The 23,169-nt window shown below is 47.8% G+C and overlaps 9 protein-coding genes and 1 non-coding gene across 10 annotated transcripts; 5 read left to right on the forward strand and 5 right to left on the reverse strand.

The window, feature by feature from the left end:
* Positions 1-549: 549 nt before the first annotated feature.
* CNBA7770 (hypothetical protein) lies at positions 550-2,606 on the forward strand (the record flags this gene model as incomplete). Its single annotated transcript, XM_772564.1, has 3 exons — positions 550-1,135; positions 1,185-1,681; positions 1,737-2,606. The coding sequence occupies 3 exons, from the start codon at positions 550-552 to the stop codon at positions 2,604-2,606; spliced, it is 1,953 nt and encodes a 650-aa protein (XP_777657.1).
* Positions 2,607-3,185: 579 nt separating this feature from the next.
* Positions 3,186-4,528, reverse strand: CNBA7780 (hypothetical protein; the record flags this gene model as incomplete). Its single annotated transcript, XM_772565.1, has 3 exons — positions 3,186-4,263; positions 4,312-4,429; positions 4,474-4,528. 3 exons carry the CDS (start codon positions 4,526-4,528, stop codon positions 3,186-3,188), a joined length of 1,251 nt encoding a protein of 416 aa, XP_777658.1.
* A 1,914-nt stretch (positions 4,529-6,442) lies between these two features.
* On the reverse strand, positions 6,443-7,102 carry CNBA7790 (40S ribosomal protein S30; the record flags this gene model as incomplete). Its single annotated transcript, XM_772566.1, has 4 exons — positions 6,443-6,473; positions 6,704-6,770; positions 6,943-6,994; positions 7,052-7,102. 4 exons carry the CDS (start codon positions 7,100-7,102, stop codon positions 6,443-6,445), a joined length of 201 nt encoding a protein of 66 aa, XP_777659.1.
* Positions 7,103-7,362: 260 nt separating this feature from the next.
* On the forward strand, positions 7,363-8,471 carry CNBA7800 (hypothetical protein; the record flags this gene model as incomplete). Its single annotated transcript, XM_772567.1, has 4 exons — positions 7,363-7,452; positions 7,503-7,569; positions 7,623-8,066; positions 8,128-8,471. 4 exons carry the CDS (start codon positions 7,363-7,365, stop codon positions 8,469-8,471), a joined length of 945 nt encoding a protein of 314 aa, XP_777660.1.
* Positions 8,472-9,166: 695 nt separating this feature from the next.
* Positions 9,167-9,902, reverse strand: CNBA7810 (60S ribosomal protein L34; the record flags this gene model as incomplete). Its single annotated transcript, XM_772568.1, has 5 exons — positions 9,167-9,245; positions 9,369-9,447; positions 9,515-9,539; positions 9,595-9,636; positions 9,786-9,902. The coding sequence occupies 5 exons, from the start codon at positions 9,900-9,902 to the stop codon at positions 9,167-9,169; spliced, it is 342 nt and encodes a 113-aa protein (XP_777661.1).
* A 1,160-nt stretch (positions 9,903-11,062) lies between these two features.
* CNBA7820 (hypothetical protein) lies at positions 11,063-12,672 on the forward strand (the record flags this gene model as incomplete). The annotated part of the gene is made up of 5 exons (XM_772569.1): positions 11,063-11,294; positions 11,352-11,728; positions 11,776-11,848; positions 11,895-12,382; positions 12,445-12,672. The coding sequence occupies 5 exons, from the start codon at positions 11,063-11,065 to the stop codon at positions 12,670-12,672; spliced, it is 1,398 nt and encodes a 465-aa protein (XP_777662.1).
* Positions 12,673-12,856: 184 nt separating this feature from the next.
* CNBA7830 (hypothetical protein) lies at positions 12,857-17,876 on the reverse strand (the record flags this gene model as incomplete). The annotated part of the gene is made up of 24 exons (XM_772570.1): positions 12,857-12,994; positions 13,060-13,125; positions 13,180-13,260; positions 13,321-13,448; positions 13,504-13,676; positions 13,724-14,103; positions 14,152-14,289; positions 14,344-14,389; positions 14,439-14,452; positions 14,507-14,524; positions 14,582-14,665; positions 14,717-14,812; positions 14,859-14,949; positions 15,005-15,056; positions 15,101-15,143; positions 15,190-15,303; positions 15,354-16,062; positions 16,113-16,263; positions 16,314-16,442; positions 16,484-16,819; positions 16,917-17,190; positions 17,252-17,441; positions 17,492-17,744; positions 17,801-17,876. The coding sequence occupies 24 exons, from the start codon at positions 17,874-17,876 to the stop codon at positions 12,857-12,859; spliced, it is 3,780 nt and encodes a 1,259-aa protein (XP_777663.1).
* Positions 17,877-19,516: 1,640 nt separating this feature from the next.
* On the forward strand, positions 19,517-20,309 carry CNBA7840 (hypothetical protein; the record flags this gene model as incomplete). The annotated part of the gene is made up of 5 exons (XM_772571.1): positions 19,517-19,519; positions 19,609-19,735; positions 19,825-20,053; positions 20,100-20,166; positions 20,226-20,309. 5 exons carry the CDS (start codon positions 19,517-19,519, stop codon positions 20,307-20,309), a joined length of 510 nt encoding a protein of 169 aa, XP_777664.1.
* A 1,710-nt stretch (positions 20,310-22,019) lies between these two features.
* CNBAt090 lies at positions 22,020-22,122 on the reverse strand. The gene is made up of 2 exons: positions 22,084-22,122; positions 22,020-22,056 (listed from the first exon to the last, which is right to left on the reverse strand). It is a non-coding gene; the product is annotated as a tRNA-Val (tRNA).
* A 426-nt stretch (positions 22,123-22,548) lies between these two features.
* On the forward strand, positions 22,549-23,070 carry CNBA7850 (hypothetical protein; the record flags this gene model as incomplete). Its single annotated transcript, XM_772572.1, has 1 exon — positions 22,549-23,070. One exon carries the CDS (start codon positions 22,549-22,551, stop codon positions 23,068-23,070), a length of 522 nt encoding a protein of 173 aa, XP_777665.1.
* Between the last annotated feature and the right edge of the window lie 99 nt (positions 23,071-23,169).

The following is a 23,169-nucleotide window of genomic DNA, read 5'->3' on the forward strand; positions in this document are numbered from 1 at the left end:
CGGGATGGAATATGAGATGTGAGATAGCGAGGCGGAACGAAGACGATGAGCTTCGGCTGTGCTGCGGGTAATAAAGGAACGTACTGTTGTTGATGTGGTTGTTGCTGTTGCTGGTGGTGAAGTCAGCACGCCTTTGCCATCCACGGAGTATCATGGAACTCACGCCGAGTAAATAAGGAGTAGTTAGACAGCAGTAATAGTAAAAGGAGTTGAAGGAGAGTAATCAGCACAGACATCCAACCACATCGCGGGCGAGTTGTTATGATGCCATCCTCCGCCGGCCACTCGGTGGCAAACAGCAGCGAGCCTATCGCCAGGGAATCTCGGTAATTGTTATTGCCTTTTGAGGCACGCTGTGAACCCGCCTATTTCCGCCGCCTAATCACTTCCGCATAGTCCGACAACATAGCTGACATCATCACTTCACGTCGTCCGTGGGTCTCTTTGTTTTTGTGATTTTCACCACTTCACTTGCACGTCCACCACGTACAACAACGAGCGCAGGGAGGAAGCTTTAGCGACCCGGCCTGGTTGACTCCTCCAGCCTAAATGTCGACCAGGACGAAAGCAGCCAAACCTCGGAGTGCGGGCGGCCGAGTTCGCTCATCTCCTGTAGCTATCCTCGATACTCAAGACTCGTCCTCGTCTGCCTCTTTCGGAAAGGGTATGCGCCGGTCTTCAAGAATTAGGTCTAAAAAATCTATAATGGATTCACAATCCTCCTACGAGTCAATATCCATGTTCGACGCATCTCTGGTACAATCAGCTGCTCAAATTCCTTCACAACCTGTGGCCGGTCCATCGCGACTACCTGTTCTTCACATCCCCTCAACAGTAATGGAAGAGTCAGAAGTTGAGACGCATCAAACGAATGTGTCCATTGGATCCCTTCCCGATCCGTCACACTATACTATTACCCTCGCCGTTCCGCCATCAGTCTCAGATAAGCTGTCAGAGAACGACAGACGTGATTGGTATGTCAAGGGAGAAGAGATGATCGTGGACGCTAAGCGAGGGAAAGAGAAAGAAGGGATATTGGATAGACGATGGGGTATGTTTGGAAAAGGGAAAGGGAAGCAAAGGGCTGACGACGGGGTGGTATGGTACGGCGCTGGGATGAGGTTTCCTTGCCTTTGTAAGTTGCGCCTTTATATCAAGTACCGATTGACTAAGCCCATTTCTAGGCTCCTTCCCATCCCTCAAGTCATTCGCGTTGGCAAATTCCCCTCCTCTGAACTCGTACCTTACCCCTCTTGAACCTCATCCCAAACCCAACCAAGTCCCACGAGTTGGTGCCAATTTACCCAATTGGTCGAAGAAGGAAAACTTTAGAGACACTGATCCAAGCTTGGAAGAGATGGATGAATTTGAGACGGACTGGAAGAATGTACCACCGGCACCTCTTCCTCCACCGCCTCCTGTGGAGATATCGAGGAACGACGTGACGGATGAATGGGAAAGACTGCCTGTCCAACCTGCGCGGTCGCCTCAGCTGGAAGCAGGCCCTTCTCGACAGCCTACGACAACAAAAAAAGCATCAGAATCACTGTTACAGCCACAAATCATATCTCCAATACTAAATACCGACGCCTCGGAGATCTCGAAACAATATAAAAGATGGTGGCGCAAAGAAGTTCATTCTGACCCATCATACGGTCTCATGTTCTCTATTCTGCCAACTGTATGTTCAACGTGCTCTCTTTCATCATGATGTAAAACTTACGGACTTGGTCCAGCCGCATTCCCAACCTCCACCTCGCAAAGCACCTCAACGACGCTCTTCGAGCGAGAGGCTAGTATACCCTTACAAACTACCCCGAGCATACTATACCTTTCCCGACTCTCATCCATATCACCCCGATATCTCCTACTATTGCTTCAAAAGACCTATGGCGAGAGTATATTGGGTGATACCGATTCATGGGCCAGTGTTGATACCAGGCGTAAACCATCCTATTGATCTCGCCGTACAGAACGGAAGTGAGGAGGTGGGAGATACACGGCTAAAAGGTTTGATACCTTCTTCTGCTACCTTTGCTCCTTCTTCTTCATCGCCTTCCGCCCCAGTTCAACCCATTCCTTCCTCATCATCCATCCCTTTTTCTCCTTCCGTCTCAGAAACACATCTACAGCCACAACCTTCAGCAGCGACAATCCACTGGACCCCTCCCAAACTTTCATGGTTTTTGCAAAAATGGGTCCGCGAATCATGGGCTGACGATCCCAGAGGTTGGTTCGGCTCTCTTTCATGGACCCTGGCTGGTCCAAGCGTATCGAATTGGATATCCTTGCCAGAGACCCCACGCGAATTAGGTTCGCACGTCTGTGTTCGCTCGTCGACGGCCAAAGACGGAGAGACAAGTAAATGTGAAAGGAAAGCAGTGAAACCCCAAATGGGCGACCATCTCCGCATGTATTGTGACGCGGAACGTGCACTGGAATTGCGTCTTTTTATCTCGAAAGCTTGGGTTCCTACACGAGACTTTTCGGGACAGGATAGAAAGCTATCAGAGGAAGAGGAGGCAGGGTTGGACAAGGAGAGGATAATGGGGAAAGTGAGGCTTTGTTTGGTCGGGGATAGGGGGGAAGCGTTGGTTGTTGCTTGATGAGGAACTTGAACCCTGTTGTTTGATCAGACATATTATGTATACCATCCTGTCCTGTAACATACACTGCACTGTTGAATGCAAGCTGGCATTATCCAAGATGTAATTGTAAAAATAAGTAGCCAGGCCTGCTCACTGTGAGGCGTCTTCATAACCGAATGAATGAAGGTCGTAGCCAAGTCGATTTCGGGGTACAAGGTTTATAGTTAATAAGCAGCTGGGTTATGAGGATTTGTAATAGCCTTTTCAAACAAAAACCATAGACGACAAATTAACAATGGTTAGTTGACTATCCAAGAGCGACTTCAGAAAGCCTTCAAAGTCTCAGAAGCACGATAGCCATCAGTCAGATCTATGATCACATAAAGTACATACCACATACATATAACAATGCTGAGAACTCATTTATAAGATACACCAAACCCGCATATTCGAATCAATGATTTGATGCAATAAGAAAACGCAATGCAATACCCCGCTTCGCTTGCCGACCATTGTCCTTAACACTCGATAAACGGTCTCATGATCCTTACCACACACCCGATACCAGCAGGTGACTGTGATTACCTGTCAAAGGGATCACATGTGATTGAAATACCCGTACGCCTGGGTAGGTTGGGCCATGCCGGTACCCATGCCCATACCCATATTCATGGGCGAAGTGGCCATCTGACCGTTGTACTGCATCGGGTACTGCCCAAATTGTTGCACTTGGGTAAACTGTGGGGATAGCTGTTGTTGGAAAGAGGGGGAAGTAGCAAACTGCTGAGTCTGCTGGAACGAGGGTGAGGCCATAGGCACAGTCGATTGATGATAGGTTGGTTGTGGTGACATGTGTTGCCTCAATGAAGGTTGCGAGGAAAAGGACATTTGTTGCGCGAATCCTGGAGACTGGAACGGGCTTGCCATTTGAGGGGAGGCAGAAAAGTTACTGCCGTTCATCATCATACCGTTTGAAGGGGATGTGGAAAAGGTGCTACCCCAGCTTTGGGGTTGAGCGGAGAGGAATTGGGATTGGCCATGAGAGAAGGATGGAGACACACCAGTGGTAGGAGTGGACATGTTGACTTGAAGAGGGAGTGACGAGTTGGCGCTATTTGACATGTCGATGAGGTTGGCTTCTGGCACCTTTTGCTGAGTACTCGTGCTTTCGCTACCGTTCACTGCAGTATTCCACACAGGTCCTACTGAAGAGATACCCTGATTCGAAGGTGATCTCACTGGTCGTCCTCTAGGGGGGTTCTTCCCAAACACTGGTTGAGCAGAGGCACTAGGAGGTAAAGGCGGGAGATCCCTTTCTTTCTTGATGTTCACAGCAATAACATCGTTCAGTTCTGGGTTGCGGTTATTCTCCTTGCCTAAATGCAGCCCTGTAGAACCCCCAGGCAGCCTTCCGTCCCTCTCCCTCGCCCTGTTTAAGCTTGTAGGCTCGACTTGACCGTTAGGGCGGGCAGCAGCTCCACCGCGGAATGCACCTTGCTCGTACTTCCTTCGAATGTATTTTTCAATCTCGGAATCACGCTCATCGTAGCCATAGGATGGCGGTGGGGGATGCAAGGCCTCGTTTGGGTTGTATATTGCATTGGAAGCTTTATTGCCCATGCTTCTGATGGTGGCGATCTGGTCACGAGTCCAGGTGTCAAGTGTCACCGACTTGCTGTGGGGCTGTGAGCGGGGTAAAGTTGAATAAGATGTTGAGACTTACACACGACTCTTGTGAGTCCCCAACTTGCGGTGTACGGAAGCACAACCAACGCAGAGAAAGATGCCGAGATTGACACTTGCCCACCTTGGAGCGGGAGCGTGGCAGTCGGCGCAGGTGTCTAATGCGAGTCAGCAAAGTCGAGAGACGTGTGTATGCACATACCATTTCCCGGGAGCTTCAGCAGCTCTTCCAGCATGCGCTCATTTCGTTGTTCCATTTCGCTGCGGACGGGTTGAAAGGAGTTGGCGAATGAAACGAGCGAAAGGAAACACGACAAACGGAGACAAGAAATGATTATATTTATCGTACGTTATTTGGTTGGCAGAGACGCGCGGGCCGAGCGCGACTAACCGACTGGGTCCAGAGCTTGGAATTTTTCGCGCTGCTTGTTAACGTTATCATTTTATTTTTCGTTCGGTATGCTATGCAAAGCCTATCGTATCCGCCGACGTGAATTATTTTTCGTCTACGTTCATCTATTCTTATCAACAAACAAACAGATTTTCATCGACTGACTGATGGACACCGAGGACGTGTGTGCGTTGGCATTCTGTCCTTCCGTTCCTCCGGATGTAATTGTTTCGGCGCACGGCCTTTGTTGCCACACAAAGATGACGAATACTCTGGGATGATCTTGAACCGCTCGGAATCTGGAATTGAAAGGGCATCGTTAAGGTCGCAGGCTTGTAATCCAGCTTGATGGAAGAGGTGGTGAAGGAAAGTCCTACTTTACTGATCATATGCTTAAGTGCGTGAGGGACATTAGCCATGAGCTTCTCGAATACGTCTCAGCAAAATAAAGTGGCAGGGTAAGCTGATGTTCTTATCGATAATGACCTAAAGGATGGTGTAATGCTGAGCCAAACAGGACATCTCGCTGACTATTGTCTGAAAACGTTGCGCAAAGCGGATATGCTGCAGAAATCACAAGTAGTGTATGTTCAAGCAGAGAAGAATCTGTTGGCTTCGGCCTCTTTGCTCGCACTTCCCTCTCTTCCTGGTCTACCTGCCGCACCTCCACAGATTGTATAGCTTTACTACGCTTTTCAGGACACAGACCACCTCTACCTCGCACTTGAATCCATGGTTGGTGGCGACCTGCTAAATTTGTTGATGGAAAGCGATACATTTGATGAGGAAATGACCAGATTTTACGTGGCGGAGATGGTGCTGGCGCTGGAAGAAATACATAAGCTGGGTTACGTCCACCACAGTATCAAGCCTGACAATTTCTTGTTTGATAAAGAAGGCATATCAAGATTAGTGATTTTGGGCTTTCTACAGATTTACATTGGACACACGATACGAGGTATTACGAGCCGCAGCGCCTTGCGTTATTGAAGAAGCATGGTGTAGATTTGGAATATCCGAGGGTGGAAGCGAAGAGGATGGATAGGAAGGACGTGATGAGGTTCTCGGGGAAGAAGTGGATAGGAAAAGGCCAAGAGGTGCTGGAGTTGAGAGAGAGGAATAGGAGAAAATTGGTGTATAGTCGGTGAGTGAGTCACCAGTTTCTATCTCCTCGCCGAATTGCACTGAATCAACGGTTAATACAAACTCGTACATGGGTATGTGATGAATCCACGACGGCGGGAATAGCGAAGATCCAGGCTGAGGAATAATCACATGGAGCACACTTCTTGGAGATACGCAAGAGGTGGGTTAATCGCATAAGTCCTAGAGACATTAGTCGACTGGACTGGAAAATTAGTTTGACCTTCCAAAGGATGGATGTTTAAATCTCCGCATCTTGAAGAATCTCATTACGGCCACGATTACATGACCGAAGAATTGTCTCATATGCAAAACGCCACTGAAAACACCATTACAACCCCGGTGACTGATGACCAACTATAGGGGACTGTGTAAGGCGAGGGCCACGTCGGTGTAGTGTTACGTGCCAACTCCTGTACCATCCGAGGACAATTGTAAATGCCTGTACCACCTAGTGTACCCCAATGTTGCAATGACTTGACGAATTTGATGAATACTTAGTATACACGCTGCACTGTTGTTTACTCGATTTCCGTGCAAAAACAGGTCCTGTTGCCTTAAAATAGAGTCAATACAATCTGCAAAGCACCATTCACGAAGTATGAAATACATCCATCCCAATCTGGTCTCGATTTGCTTAACCGGACTTGCCGACGGGCTGTTGGTTCCTATAGTCATTCATGGTCAGCCCCATCCTTCAGTCATCGATCATAAAGATATAGATTGAAGGGAGAAGATCAGATAGGAGCGAAAGACTATTTAGAAAATTGCGTCGTTCATGGGTAATCAGAGTGAACTATGCTTGATTTCGATATCATCCGGAGGACAGAGCGGGTTGAGATAGGTGATACAGGTTTTCAAGGAAAAGAAAAACCAAAGAAAAGGAAACTGTACTCACATCCTTCGCTTGCCACCAGGAGCGACAGTAACGTTGACGAATCGTCGGGTGTATTGCAATCGCTTCTCTGCATGGTAGGCGCACCGTCAGCGCCTGTTTTCCATCGATTTGTCGCCGCCCAATTTCCATCGACGTAACCCTCAGCAACTTCATCCATCGTCCCCCTTTTTTCACCTGCTCCTCTTCCTGCACTCCGTGTGCTGTCCCATGTGGCCATCAAATCTGGAAAGCATACTCACGAGCTCGGCCCTTGGGGACCTTCTTCTTCTCTTGGGGCTCAACCTTGGGGGTCTATTTTCTCTGTCAGCATTTACGCCTTCTAAAGCAGTAAAAAGCAGCTGCACTCACCTGAGACTTGACTTTACCTGCACGAGCGAGGGAACCGTGAACCTTACCCATTTTGTTACGTTTGTTGGATAGAGAGAAGAGGAAGGTGGATTCTTGACGGATGAAGGAATCGAACGGCGCGAGGGCGAGGTCTCGAGATTTTGGTGCGGTGTTTCGGAGTTTTGTCTGGGACTCATGTGGCGGAAGAAATTGGAGCCCCACGGCTAATCCTCGACTTCCAGTGAAAGGAGGTGCTCGATGCATGCAGCTATACATATACAGCGTTCTGCATAAGAGACATAGGAACGCCTACGGATACGGACACCGCATTTATGAGCCCCGAGCCCCCCGCCAAGAGGATGAAGGAGACCAAAAGGGTAGAGATGGCCTTCCTTGGTCCAAGGGGCACTTACGGCGAGCAGGTGCGTCCAGCTCAACAAGGCGTGTCCAGGTGTAAGGCTTATAGACGTAGGCAGCGAGGGCATTTGCGACTAGCTATAGCGATCCTATAGACCTTGTGCCATGTACCACCATCACCGGTATGCTATACTATAAGGCATAGGCTGGAGAGTGCCGAGCTAATCAGCCACAGACGTGTACAACCATTCTGCGCCTCTCATCGTACTTCCTCTAGAGAATACTCTCCAAGGATGTGTCTTAGAAACCCTCGATTGTCTCCTCTCAGTACTTAAACCTTCGAAGCCCGAAGATCCGAAACCTCTTGAGCGGAAAATTGTAGCCGACTTTGTGCTCCCCATACGGCATTGCCTTGTCGTCAGAAAGGGTACAAAGATGGAACAAATCAAATGGGTCAGGAGCCATGAACAAGCTTTGGGACAGTCCTCCTCCTTTCTAGCCGAGAGATTACCAGGTGTCAAGCTGGAGAAGTGGTCTTCAACTGCTGGAGCGGCAGTGTCTTTGCTTCAAAATACAGGCAATGCGGATGACAAGGGCGCTGCGATATGTTCGAAAGCTGTTTTGGATCTGTATCCTGATCATCTCGAGGTGCTACACGAAGGTACACAATATGGCAATGGTGAGCCTCTCAATAATTACTTTCAACCACGAGCTGCAGCAAATCTGACTTGGCGTAATAGAAAACTACACTCGTTTCATCCTTCTCACAGTGCCGGCCCCTACCATCGTCCCAAAGTCGGACAAACAGCTTTCTTCTGCCGATAGAACATCCTTCATTGCCGTACCCAACCCATCATTAGGCGCCATACTTCTCTCTCTCCATCCATCTTCATCCGCAAGCTCATCAGTAAGCGTGACAGCTATACATACCCGACCCGCAGTAGAGGGCATGGCACATAAAGATGAAAAGTTCCCTAGGTGGTGTCTCTTGGAGGTCGTTAATGAGCCGACCAAAGAGATGGAAGATGCGGTATCGCTTGGGTCTTTGAGGGAGAGTTTGGGACCGGAAATTTTGTGCAAGTGAAGATAATTTTGGGTTCTATGGTAGACGATTTGCATAAGCAATCAGTAACGATGTAAATGATATCTCAAATTGTACGAAAAACCAAGGTATTACCACATAAGTCCTCGGTTGATTCTTCAATTCGTTGGTATTGGGCAACATTGGATAGTCACGACTGATTGATATGCTCGATCTAACCCAACGCCAACAACTGGCTTTGAGACGTGCAGTCTACGGGCGAACACAGCTTCCTTGCTTCGAAAGCCCAACCATATATACAGGCAGTTTCCAGGCGGTGTATTCCTCGAAAGTGACGGATATCCGAACCTGTGTCGTGCCTTATCTTGCTTACAATGTGATCCTGATGGGCTGGCCGGCAAGATTTAGTTTCGAATGACCTAAAAGTTCGGAAGTTCGACGGACCGTCGCCTTTATATCCTGAACAGAATGTCTGTGAAAATCAATGATCGGTGGGACAAGACGTTAGCAATAAGCTTAGAAGTTGATTTGCCGCTGGAGAAGGCATCCGTCCATCAGCTTGCTACACTTCCCTCAACATGATTCCAGCACGTTCTCCTCCACCTTAACACGTTCACTTGCCACAACACATCACACCAACCACAAACGCAGTGAACACGCAAAACAGGTAAGATCCGAGGTCATGCCGAAATGATACATCCGTCCTCATGGCACCCCCCTATCCGCTAGTACTCCATCTACTTCCTAGCAGCGGCCTTGTCCTTGAGCATTCGCTTGACAATGGTAGCCTCCTCAATCAAGAAAGCTCGGGTAATTCTGTGGGAGGTAAAGGATATATTGTATTGTTTCGGACCAAGTGATGAAGCAGATTTGCGGGAAGTATTGGGGAACGCAGTATTCGTCAGTTAGACCCATGAATGGATGACGATGGCAACATACCGCTGCTTAACGCAGGGAGCGCAGCAAGAACCACCGTAAGCCCTGTTGACGGTCTTTTGACGCTTGGAAAGGGTAGCGTCTGCAATTCCCTTGTCAGCACCTTGCGCTCGTCCCGTTGTCAAATTTGGTGATATAATGGTACTAACATTGACGGGGTCGGAGGACGGGGATCTAGAACGGTTATCAGTATGGGGATGATAGGGAAGATGTAAATGATGATACGTACACCAGGGAGAGCAAGACCACAGTCACCGCACTTGGGGGCAGACTAGGGTAATGACACCATCAGCATTTCCCCTCTTCAATATCTTCATTGTCCCCTTCAATCTCCCCAGCTCCAAGCATTCTTCCATATCATCTCTTCGCCCTATCCATCCTTCTTGCGTTGTCGAAATTTTGGACCGGTAATAAACTTACAGCAATCTTCTTCAAGTGGTGAACGACCAACTTGCCTCCGGGAGTCTTGACGACCCTCCTCCTGTTGGAGGTGGTGTTGTAAGGCTGTCGCTTGCGGAGAGTGACTCGCTGGGCCATTTTTGGTCGGTGGTTGGGGATGTAAAGACTTGAGGGATGGAAGAGCGGTAGTTTTGCTGTTCGTCGTTGAGGTTTTGCGCGAGGGCGAGCAGGGTTGGAGAGAGGGCGAGGTGATATCTCCGAAAGGCCGAAAGTGAGGGAGAGGATAGGAATGTGGCGCGGATTGCCCAAGCCTTCTTCTTCGGAGCTTGGTCTGAAATGCTTAACGCCGATGAAATCGGTCGGATACGTGCCTGGCTTGTGCCATTACTCGCGATTCGATACTTGCACTGCATGTTGTTGCTCGCTGCATCTGAGCATCTGATGGTGTTGCCATCGGTAAATGGTGGCTGGTAGGTCTTTGTCTGAGTCACTACCGATCCCGCATGCATTTATTCATATGTACAGTTGAGCTGGACAAGTGTGACACGGATCAACGAGTGACTCTCAAACGTGGGGGCTTACATCTCGTAACTCAACAGTTACTTGCTCTGGAGCAGATCAAGAATTCGACGATCGATGACAATGCGAAATGATAAGCAAGGTGGTTCGTTAAAAACTTGTTTATTGAAGGACGCTGCCCCTTGCAGTTTGAGCTGTCCTATTCAGTACATCTCACAAAAGTCTCTGCCTATGAGGATGCTCTCGCAGGTTTTTCAAGGCTACAGTCCAGCAATCAAATCTAAAGAATTCTCCTCGTCAAAATCAGACCAGACTTCCCGAATTAGAGGGAGTGAATGAGCTGGGTAATCCACATGTTAATGTCGGAAGGTTAGATCTGTGGACGAACGAATCATACAAGCTTTATAGACAAGGCATAATTAACAGTTATCTTATGTCCGCCTGTGAGAAGTTCTTATATAACTGTATTTAGATCAACACCATGTGGTTTACATCACTGATGAACGGGACACACAGGAGGCGATCGACGGATTCGCTGGTTCCGGTTCCGATACTAAATTATCATGATTTCAACAACGATGGATGCTTCATTACAAAAAAATGATGACGTTTACGTTTACAGATGGCGGTGATTAGAAACTCATTTGTCAGCGTAAGATTTTGCTCCATCCTACTGCAGCTTCATAATTGTTTCTTTTTCCCTTGCAGAGTGAGGTTTGGTTTTCTAGCCTAGCTGCTCTATTCCCATCTCCTCTACCGTTCCAGCACATTTGTAAAATATGTCCGTCCACGAGGAAGACCAGCTGCAAGACCCTCAACTCCAGGAGGATGATGTTGTAGAAATTGTCGAGGATGACGGAGATATTCCAATGGACGAGGACGATGATGACAACGATAAGTACGATGCTGAGATCATCATCGGTGGTCCTGGTCCCGGAGAGGAAGACTTGATGATGAATGAGGAGGAAGGTGAAGGAGAGCAGAGAGCAGACAACAGTTGGGGTGTGAACGGTAAGTGCTGCTTAGCGGATTGGAAATGTTGAACCGGACGGTTAATGTTTGCTGCAGCTCTTCATAACCAGCAACAATCTATCTTTACAATCTCCTTACACCCCGCTTTCCCTAACCCTCCCCTCGCCATCTCTGGCGGTGAAGATGACGCAGGATTCATCTTCTGTCCCATTCCTACCGATTCTGAGACGTCCGCGTCCTCATCATCCTTCAATGCTGACTCTTTCCCTCCCACAAAGTTGATCGGCCACACCGACTCCGTGATTGCGGCTGGATGGAGTTTTGACGGTGAGATGGTCGCTACCGGTGGTATGGACGGAAAGGTTATCGTTTGGCAGAGGGTTAAGCCTCAAGCATCAACGGGTGAGGCGTCTGTGGATGAATGGAAGAATTGGAGTATGATCCAAGAGCTGGAAACTGGTACCGAGATAACTGTGAGTGGCATTCGTCCAGACGAGAGCAGTGATCTGACTTGTATCAGTGGTTACAATGGCACCCCAAAGGTAACGTCATTGCTGCTGGTTGTGAGGACGCGACAGTCTGGTTATGGAACCGTATGTACCTCGGCAAGTCCCAATTTCACGCACTAATGCCTTTCAGTGCCCTCTGGCAACACCCTTAATGTTCTTTCTTCTCACACTATGACCTCCACCGCCGGTCTCTTCCCTCCTCCAAACGGCCGTCAACTCCTCACCGCCTCTCTCGACTCTTCTCTCATCCTCTGGGACCCCCGAGATCCCAACCCCATATGGAAATCCTCCATCTTCATGCCTGCCAATTCTCCCGAACTCGATCCCGCCGAGCACGGTATCACAGCACTCGCTGTTTCTCCCAACGGCCAAATTGCCGCTGTGGGTGGTAGCAGTGGAAAGGTCAAGCTTATCAGCATGACAAAGGGTGATGTGCTAGCCACAAAGTTAGTGGGTCACGCCGAGGGAGAGAGTGTGGAAGCGCTTCTGTTTGTGGACCTTTTGAATGGTGCTGCTGGAGGAAATAAGGGTGTGGTTTTGGTCAGCGCGGGAACAGATGGAAAAGCGTTTGTCTGGGATGCCGCTACTGGACGAGTACGAGCAGAGCTTCAACACGACGTACGTTTATCCCCTTTTCTCTCTATCATGTTCTTATCCAGTGTCTAATGTCACGTCTGTAGGAACCTATAACCACCCTTGCCGGGCATCCCCATCCCCAACTTCACCTCGTCACCACCGCCTCCGCCGACTCTACTCTCAAGACATGGGACATCCGAACTGGGGCGCTCATTGCAACCCACACCGGTCACATGGGTGTCGTCAACGGTGTTGCTATCGCACCTGCAGGAGAAGGCAAGGTGGCCGTCAGTGCCGGTGATGAGGGTGTTAGCTTGATCTGGAAGGTTTAGAGGAGCATTAGAGTGTTTATAGGCAGTGTTGTCATGCATTATATATTGGGCTTATTAAACCATGTTGAGAGGTTACAACAAACCAGGTAACAGCCATCATAATGTATTCTTGCATGATCTTTCACATTGTGTAGATTCTATGTGAAACACCATCTAAGAGAATGGCTTAAGGCGAATGAGACCATTATGACGCCCGCATACCATCCTGAGCCCAAGCATCCGCAACCGTCCAATGATTGAACAATGATTCTCGGTCTCTTGCAGTTTGCGCGGCGTATAAAGCATCGTGGCGAAGACGAAGAAGGTCATGCCTTTGTATATTCTATCCGCAGCGTCAGCGTGGAGAAGATAAAAGGGCCAGGAAGCAAATGGACAATGGAGACGTACAACACGATCGCATAACTGGCGAAAGATGGAGTCTCGGATGTCGAATAATACCAGAGGCGAATCAAACTATGAGACCAGTTAACGTTGTCATATACATTGTCTCGGATGAGTGAAACCTACTTCGACAACTCGCCCACCGTCCAATACAAGTATCCGGTCGTAATACGCCAAAGTATGGAGTCGGTGAGCAACTGAGATTAACTGAATCCGTTGTCAACTTGCATGCAATCTAATATACAGAAGAATGCCATAAAAACTCACTGTGGTACCTTTCAAATGGTTTTGGATGATTCTCTGGATCAAGGCGTCAGTTTCACCATCGACAGACGAAGTGGCTTCGTCTAGTAAGAGGATCTTTGTATCTCGAGCCAAAGCTCTCATCAATGCCACTACACCTCATATAAGCTCCTTCACCGCCCCCAAGAAATACTTCCAGCGACTTACACATTTGTTTTTCGCCCCCACTGAAGTTACTTCCCCCATCGCTGACGGGGGCATCTAATTTGAATTTTTCTCGAAGACGTTGTGAAGATGGCATGATAGGATCTGAGTGGATGAGGGAGAGAAGTGAGTTCAAATGAGCATCGGTGTTCTGTCCTTTTGGATCCATGTTCTCGCTGGAATGATGATCAGCCAGGCTTCAACAGACGAAGTAGTCACTTACCGGACAGTACTTTCAAATAAAAAAGCTTCCTGAGGGATCAGTCCAACTCCATTTCTAAGCGTGTCTATCCCAATATTTTTGATATCCACCCCGTCGATTTCCACCTGACCTCTTATCTCTTCATCACCAACGGCTCGCATAATCGCCCCCACAAGGCTGCTCTTTCCTGCTCCAGTCCTCCCTATCACGCCGACCTTTTCTCCCGGACTCACAGAGAAGCTCAGTCTCTTGAGAATCCAGGGCGTGTCAGGAGAGTACCGGAGAGATAAGTCTTTAAACTTGACAGAACCACGATTAGGCCAGATCTTTGGGTCGGAGGGGAGGATGGCAGGGGGTTCAGTGGGAAGGGAGGTGTAGTGGATTATTCGTTCGGCATTGTTCTAAGATTTCATCAGCATTACCGCACCGAACAATGATACAACAGTTACCATTTCCATCTCAACTTGAGCATAAAGAGAGACAAGGTTTGAGAACAAAGCGGCAGCTGACAGTGCATAGGAGAAGACAACACCGAAAGATGAGGCATTGACTGTGTCACGAAAAACAACACCGAAAATGGCGATTAGCTACAAAGTCTGATCAGCAGTACTAGGCTAGAGTAAAAGCAGAGTGGTGCACACCAGGATGAGAAGGTTTGATGACAGATCAAGTCGGACACCTAGCCACCTGTATTAATTCGTCAGTCGACATTGTTGAGTGTATTTGGCTGACGGACCTTTGGATTACAAGCTGTAAGGAAATTTAGTCATTACCATGTGATAGATCAGATCATAAAAAACTCACAGTGAGAATATACGCTCGCTAAGTTACCCCAAAAGAGGTTAATACTACCCTGGATGGTTGATCGAATGTACTCACTCCCTCAGCATTGATAGCATCTTGCATTCTTCTCTCAAAAGCGGACTGCTTACCGAAGACGCGTATGACAGCAGAGCCCGCCAACTACAGCTTTCGATCAATTGGCTGTATTGACATTATGAAAATGGAACAAACCTGTTCTCCGAAAGAGCTATAGATGCGAGATCTCGTAATGGAGTCAATACGCTTGATTTCGCGGGAAGTCTGTCGGTAGTAGGAGCCGGCAATATACTAACGATCCAGTCAGTGTGATCATACCAAGCAAAAAAGTACTTACATAGAAGACCGTTAGTGGGATAAATGCCAAACCCAGCCAAGGATATGAGTAAAGGATGAGACCAAAGGTTCCAATAGCCGAAAGACCGTTGCTAAAGCACGCGTATGGTAAGATATCATGTACAGATCATTTGCGGTAAGTCTTACACGAGTAGGGTCTCCCATGAGAATGCCATCCTATCATCAAGCATCTCAATATCTTGGGTTCCATTAGCTTGAAAAGCTCCCGTTTTCAGAACATACAAGCGCCCCTACCTTTTGACAATCTATTGATGATTCGTCCGCTCTGAAGTTTTGTCAATGACTAAACTGACCTTTAGATGAAAACCTACGGGAGTCTGGTCATGCCATTTCATTGGTGCTCTCATGACGTGCTCCCATGCTCGTGCAAAGAGAGCGTAAGAAGAGCCAAGGCCAGCGAGAAACATAGTATAGGATGCACCAAACTGATTTGCTTGTCAGCAAGGCGTTTGAGTTTGGAAGAAACGTGGCTAACCGTAAAAAGACCAATCCCTACACCAAGACCGGCATACACTGCCATATATTCTCCCTGAGTAAGACTCCAGCTATCGGCAGACCAAAAACCGAGCAATAAGTTATTCCCCACTGTTGCCACCTGTGTCAATATGAGCATGGATGCAAAGAGAAGCGACCACATCGGGTTTCCCATGGCCGACAAGTACGTTGCGTAGATGGACCACGGAATGGGTCCAGTTTGGCGATCCTCTTCCATAGGATCTTGGGAAGTTTTCTTCTCATATTCTTCAGATTCCTTGGGGGCTGAGGTTGGTGGTTTGAATGAAGGGGTTGTAGGAAGTGGTGTCGGTGTATGAGCTCGAGGTTGTGTTTCAGCTGAGCCGACTTCATCGAAGAGGCTCCTGAACGGTCCTTGCTGCTTTTTCAAGTCATCATACCTTCCCATCTGTGCCACCCTCCCTATCCCATGGCTATTACTTTCCATAACGGCAACCCAATCAGCCCTTGGTAAAATAGCCATGTGATGAGTCACGAGAATTCTGGTTCGGCTCGCGAGAGGACCAGAAACAATACAGTTCTCAAATATGTGGTGGGCGACGTGAGCGTCAACTGCTGAGAGAGGATCATCAAGGAGTACTATAGAGGACTGGGCATAAGCTGCACGGGCGAGAGAGAGACGTTGACGCTGGCCACCTGAGAGAAGAAGACCTTTCTCTCCTACATTGGTGCTTGGTTTTACTTAGCCGAAGGGCTGTGGTAGAAACAACGTGTCACTCACAGATCACCATCAGACATGGCTTGGATATCAGTCCTCAGAGCGCAAGCATCGATCACAGCGTTCAGCCTGGCGAAGTCAATCTCTTCCCGTCTGGCAGAGAAAGTGATGTTATCTCTGACTGAACCTGAATGAATCCAAGCTTGTTGAGGGACTGGGCTCAGGTCAGCAACAACCATCCAGATAAAAAGCATAAAGGCTCACCGTAGCTCACTGACCCTCCAAAGACAGAGTGGCCGTCCATTTGCCTCATTTCGTTGATTAATCCAGAGAGCAAAGCCGACTTTCCCGATCCGACTCGACCGACAATGCAGACTAAAGCACCTGCTTTGTCTGTTAGCTCCAGATCAGCCCTTGTCTGGATCCATAGTCACCCTTAGGTATTCTCAGATCAATGTCTGCCAGTCTGAACGGCTTCTCCTCGATCTTAGCGTTCTTCTCCTCACCTTCAGTAGTCCCATTCTTGTTTTTCCTTTCCTTCACCTTTTGAAACTCAAAGTCTCCCTTTACGTCTACCGCCCACCTAGCATCTTCCTGTACATTGACCCCTTCTGGCATCTCCTCTGCTCTCAGCAGCGTACCTATCCTCCCTATACCCACGAGAGCGTCGGAGATCGCGGTAAAGCACATAGGCAAGAAGGCAATGGGCGTTTTGAGGACGTTGAAGTACTGCAGGCCTGAGAATATAGTCGCTGGTGTGAGAGAACGACCTGTGAGTCCGTATGTGATAAACGTTACTAATCAATAAAAAAAAGGTATGAGCTCCGCTTTGAGGAATGAAGAAATCGTATAAGGGGAACAACGTACAAACAGCAGCAAGGGTGGGTATAAATGCCATCGTTGCGTTCATACTCGCTCTATTGAATCCATTCTTCTTGAGAAACACCAATTCCTTCTTCCTCAGCTCAGTCACCTTGCTGGAAAAGAATGACACATAAGCGAAAAGTTTGACTGCTCGGATGGAAGTGATAGTCTCTGATAGCAGACGAACGCGCGCATCGACATAGGTCAGTTGGGACTGACGGGTACGAACCATGACAGCGAACATGAAAGCTTGAAGGGGGCCTGCAAGGGCCATTACCTATGTTTCGGTAGTTGAGACAGTCTCATAATTTCTTATGAATGGTTGGAAGATGACTTACGGCTAGTCCGACTAAAGCTGAATATCCGAGAGTCCAGATGAGCAATCCCAAGCCAACCACGATCTGCACAGGCTGTACTACAAGATCAAGAGTCATAGGTGCCGAGAAGTCGAGAAAGGAAGCGTCGGCTGAGACCATGGTCGTCATTTTACCTGAGGTCATCTCTACTTTTGCTGTTGTCGAGAGTTTCCTATCGGCTCGTTAATACGTGCTACAACCAAGAAGCCGTGGTGATCTCACAGTGACTTGCTACCGATTAAGTCAATCAACGCGGCGCGCATCATGAGTCCAATCACACTTCCTCTCTGTAAAGCCTGATAGGAGAATAAACTTGAAGCTTGGATCATTGCGAAAAGGGCAAAGGCCAAGCCAAGGCTGTAACCTATGGATTTAGGTGGAGAATTGTTAGTGGGGTCATTGTGGTATGTGTGGGCGGTGGTGATTTGGTTGATGAGCTGTTGGGTGACGAGGGGGTAGGTCACCTGAAGAGCAGCTAGCATGAAGGTAAGTATCTGTACCTGTTTACCGGGCGGCATGAGCGAGACATACCAGCGCAACTCTTCATAATGATTGCGATCCACCATTTCAGCCACACGGTGGAATACATGGCCCTAATCAGACTCATGTCATATAATTTACCGTTTTCTATTGTTACTTGCCCTTTCAAGATCTTATTGGCTTTCTTCTTCCCATATTGTTTAACGAGACCTTTATTTTCTAGACCGCTCAGATTTCCCTCCTCCTTTTGACGTAACGATGGAATGGGGAGGGTATCTTCATCCGTAATGGTCTCGACGTGCGCCGTGTCATGGTTCATAGCAAAAACATCCATACCAACCATGGAAAACATGCTCTCCCTAGCTTGTTTCATATACGCTCGCGATGTTGACGTTGTGAGCCTGTCATTCAATCTCCCGTGTCGGGTAGCGGGATGTATACCAGCTCCGAGCGAGGAAGAAGTGGGTATGTGAGAGGTACGGCTGTTTACAGGAGGGTGAGACGGTGAAAGACGTTTGGATGGAGGGGTACGACTGAGGAAGTTGGCTCGAAGTTGGTCTGAGACCTTTTGAAATAGTCAGTTGCCCTCATACGAAAGACGGAATGGGTACTTACCGTCTTGCATTCCAGGTCAGTTGTCAAGTCCCATAAATCTGCGAGTCATTAGCTTACAATTCAGCGAAGCTATGATTTACTTGCCATCAGCCTCGAGAGGTCTTGAATACCCTGCCTTAATAATAGGAGTCACCCAGTGAAATAGTATCTTTGATAGGCAATTGGCATTCTGTTCCGGAAGAGGCCTGTCTTTGAATATAGCAGATGGTGCAGGTACCGGCTTGTAGAATGGGATCATCTCGGTTTATCGTGGGACCACCAGTCTGGCGAGAGTCTGCTATCAGATAACGAAAACGTCCCGGACTCTTCTTGTCAATTTTGATTCTTTAAGCATCTTAACCATTCTGTCTCAGAAGAATAGGACAAAGGATTCAGCATCCTTCCTCTGCTCCCAGTATTAAGATGCTTCGGCCGATAAGATAAGTGAATTCGAGGTTCCTTTTAGGCAAAAGAGGGGTTAGATGACTGGTCAATCGTCATGATTAAGGAGGGGGTACATTGATGGCCACATCGATCCTTCTGCACAACTCATCAGCCGAATTCATCCTTATTGGGGTGCCATGGAACCTACCATCCTTTCCAAAGCTCCTCCAAATGATATATTTTGACTCAGAACAGGGCCTGCCTTCTGGCATCATTATTGTCCATAATAAAGGTGTGTTATGGGTATATTACTGTACATGAGGCTTTTGCGACTATGTGTAGCTACCCGGATTATTCAGCTTGATCTCTGGACCGTCTACAGCATGCTAATAAAGATGTAATACGACAAAGAACACGAGAACAGAAACTCAGCAAGACAAAGGAAAGTAATAAACGCTGTAACTATTGCAAGTCCCCCGCGACTCAACAACATGCCGCTGCGATTCGCTCGGGTACTCGTACCTTGCTCAGCGACGGACCTCGATCAGTCCCATGCTTATATCATATCTTCTCTTTCCATTTCACATACCCATAGTCTATTGCTAACCAGAACGCTTACCCGATACACAGCATTGCCCTTTGGTCAAAGCCTCTCGTCCAAGGAGTACCTTCAGTCAAAGACCCGCCTTCCGAACACTTGCGACCAACAAAGAACAATTGAGCCACTCAACTCGCACGACCATCTTCATTTGCCCTATCCTAATTTTTGTCTGCCTGAACTAGCTCGCAATGGTAAGTCCAATGCGTCTGTAATACATCTGCAAAGTCTTCGCTTGGAAACAGTGGCTGGAGCTTGAGATCGATGCTGAATTATGTCGTAGTCCACAGCTGCCAAGCGACGTCTGATTCGAGACTTTAAGCGTCTCACTTCTGATGCCCCCATCGGTATCTCCGGCAGTCCCAATCCTGACAATATCATGGTATGGAACGCCGTCATCTTTGGACCTCGTGAGTTCCATTTTCGCCGAAGCATCGTTACTCTTGCTTCTTGCCGAGTCAAAGTAAGCTTGTGACTAACCTTCCATTGCTCTGGGCAGCCGAGACACCATTTGAAGACGGCTCTTTTCGACTTACTCTCACATTCACCGATGCTTATCCTAACAAGCCCCCTACTGTTCGCTTTATCTCCAAAATGTTCCACCCCAATATCTATGCCAACGGCGAGCTTTGTTTGGATATCTTGCAGAATAGATGGAGTCCGACGTACGATGTGGCGGCAATCTTGACAAGTGTGCAAAGTCTGCTGAATGACCCCAACCCGGCTAGGTGAGCATAACATTGTATATATAGAACTGCGCCAACTTGCATTTAGTCCTGCGAACGTCGACGCTGCTCAACTCTTCAAGGAGAATCTTAAGGAATACGAACGGCGCGTCAAGGTACGTTTGCTAATTTGCTTTCATAGATAGATTGTTATCGAAACTAACAATGGATTTAGAAAACCGTTGAGCTTTCCTGGGTGGACAACGCAGATGAGATCGAAGCCGAAGTGGTTGAAGCGGACGAAGGGAGCTCATCATAAGGGCTCTGTAATCTTGTTTCATCGATGTCCGCTAATCATCAAGGGGAAGTCCTAGCGCGGTATACTAGATTTCGAGATGGTAGAAACAAGTGGTGATGGTAGAGAAGAGAGAAAGAAGAGGAAGGATCGATCAACGACTTAGGCGATTTGGCTTTGTGCAACAAACCTGCTCAAGCAAACAATGAGGGAGACGCGGACGAAGACACGATACGGGTAGCTTATCTAATCCACAGAGAAGGCAGAATCTTGTATTTCCTAGTTTTTCCATCAATACGCCATACAACATTATCCAGCCCCGATAGCGATCCCTTTACAGGCTGTTCCATGCATATCCCGTCTTTCGGTCTTTTGAGTACCTCGCTTGTTCATGTGTCGGATGCGACATCCAAGGAACCCCGACCGAAGCGACGGTCTGCACAGGCTACCTTCTTTGACTGTATAAGCATAAAGCATAAGCGTACATAAATTCATCTCTAATTCCCAGCCAGTCCATTTTCGCCCATTTGTTCATATTCATCACCGGAATAGCGCGCACGTTGCGATAGCCAGGAAAAAAGGGCCTAGCGGCAACACACTTTCAACAACGACGTACACCATCGATTCATCGTCATTATGATTCTTGCGACCACCAGGAGTCCATATATGACTTTACAGTGACCTCTATCACCCCATCAAAAATATGTCGATACTCATGTCGTAAAAAAAGTATGTCGTAGCTCCCTTTCCATCGTGAGGTATCCTTTTGGATCGGCAGCATCTGGTCTGGAGTATCATACAACACATTACTGAGTTCGAATTCAAAAGTTTGATCATTATGCGAAGCTCGGCATTCACCTTTTTTCATTGGTTTTGGTAGCCGCAGGGAGCTGGGATTCATCTTGAGATTGACGCTTTCCTGACTTTTTCGCTCAGTTTAGATGCAGCCGCAATGTATGAGTTGAGATGATTGGGAGTCAGTACCGCGAAGATGAGAACAGCAACGACCCAAACATTTTGCACGGGTCTTCTGCGCATGGCTTGGATCATTTTTTTTTGATCTCTTCCCCTGCAGACCCGATAACTCATTTTATGACTGAGCGGGGGGACTTACGATCTGACGAAGTGCACGTAAAAACGGTCGACCATATGCCATGCCGAAACCTCTTGAAGCAGTGTCGGAGGGGACTTCCGGTGCTGAGACCAGTCGGTGTATGGGACAGCTAGATGTGACCCGCGAATGGAGGACTACGAACACTTTAGCTGAGCCACTGTCTTTTTGGTCTCTAAAATACGTACATGGCCATGGAGGGATACCACTCGATCGCTACTAAACTGGAAGTATCCATAAATTCCGATTTGAATTGTTGACCTTCATCAGTAACCAATCATTATGATTTGGTGCGGAGTCACCGTCAACCAGTTGCCCTAAATTTTACATACCATTAGACGCGGATCAAGCAATAGCTTCGATGACCAAAATACTGCTGAAAAAAGGTCGGGATGCAAATGCCGGCGGTCAATGATGATTAACGAAGAAAAAGGGGGGCATAGGCATCATGCCTTGTTTGGTTGTTTCATTGTTGGTGCAGCAAGCTATTATTCAGAAACAGCAAGTTGTGCAGTGACAGATTAGAAGAGAAAGAAGTTGAGGGTATATATGCAAAAATACCTATATCGAGCTGAGTGTAAAAGCATAACCAACCAAACAAACAAACAAAAAACAAAAAAATATATCCCATCCCGGGATCGAACCGGGGACCTTTCGCGATCACCAGATCGGGTGACCTGTCTTTTAATGTGAAGCGAACACTCTAACCAACTGAGCCAATGAGATAGCTCGTTGAAAGTAAGAGGTCTGCATGCATCATATCATATGAACAAGATTCTGTTGCTTTGAAAGATCCGGAAACTCGACTGGTTGGTTTCGTCATCTTTCCACTATGGTTTGAGCAGGCTTCTAACATTGCTACTTTTCCTTTACCATCCATATTTCTTCACGAAAGTACCGCACCAATGCGGCGCATAAAAGGTAGCGAAGTAGAAGAGGCGGAAATCCTGCAAGCAACGATTTGGCGACTCCAATCAATTCAAGGACTTAGAGGACAGTATAACGACCGGAAACCGACGTATCCGGGTATGGTTGGCTACTAACTGGTGGAGAATCGCAACCGGAATGTCATACATCATGCTTTCCGAAGGCCACTACTTCTGTTGGTCACATCGGTGATTAGAAGACAAGCAAGACTTCGACTCCTCATTGATGATTTTTTCGAACGGGCGACATCCCTATCTGCCATCATGTGTGACCAACATCCATATCGTCAAACAACTTTCAGACAATATCTTAGCCCATGGTCCTATTTACGGGTGGTGGGTGTTTGCTCTCGAGCGTATCAACGGCCGAATCAAAAACATTAAGATGAGCGGTCGAAACATGTTTCAGGGGCAGGTGGTCGAACTGCGTTCTCTTCTCCGCCAACGTTTCGCCCTTCAACGTCTAAACACCTTGGCCACTTCTGAGTTAGAGCCGGCAGAAAAGCAGTTGGGGGAGCAGCTGATCGAGGGTTATCGGAAAGGTGGAATCGACTTGGGAATGGACAACGACGTCAGTCGTCCCACTCAAGAGGTGTTTCGTCGTTTTTTGAATGACTACCTATCTCGTGTTTCTGGGCGGTCACCTGCTGCTCCGGTTTTAGGGTCTGTCATTCACCATTTCGAATTTCATCGCGAGATTGCTGTACATGGGTACCGATTTCGGCCATTAGGTCCTACATTCCAATAGGAATAATCGACCAACGGTGTGTCGAAACTCCCTCATCTTCTTCAACAGAAGAACGCGCTGTCTTTCCTCGAATGTCGTCTTCCGCTATGTCGTTTTTGC

This window comes from Cryptococcus neoformans, chromosome 1, assembly GCF_000149385.1.
Source record: "Cryptococcus neoformans var. neoformans B-3501A chromosome 1, whole genome shotgun sequence".
NCBI lineage: Eukaryota > Fungi > Basidiomycota > Tremellomycetes > Tremellales > Cryptococcaceae > Cryptococcus > Cryptococcus deneoformans.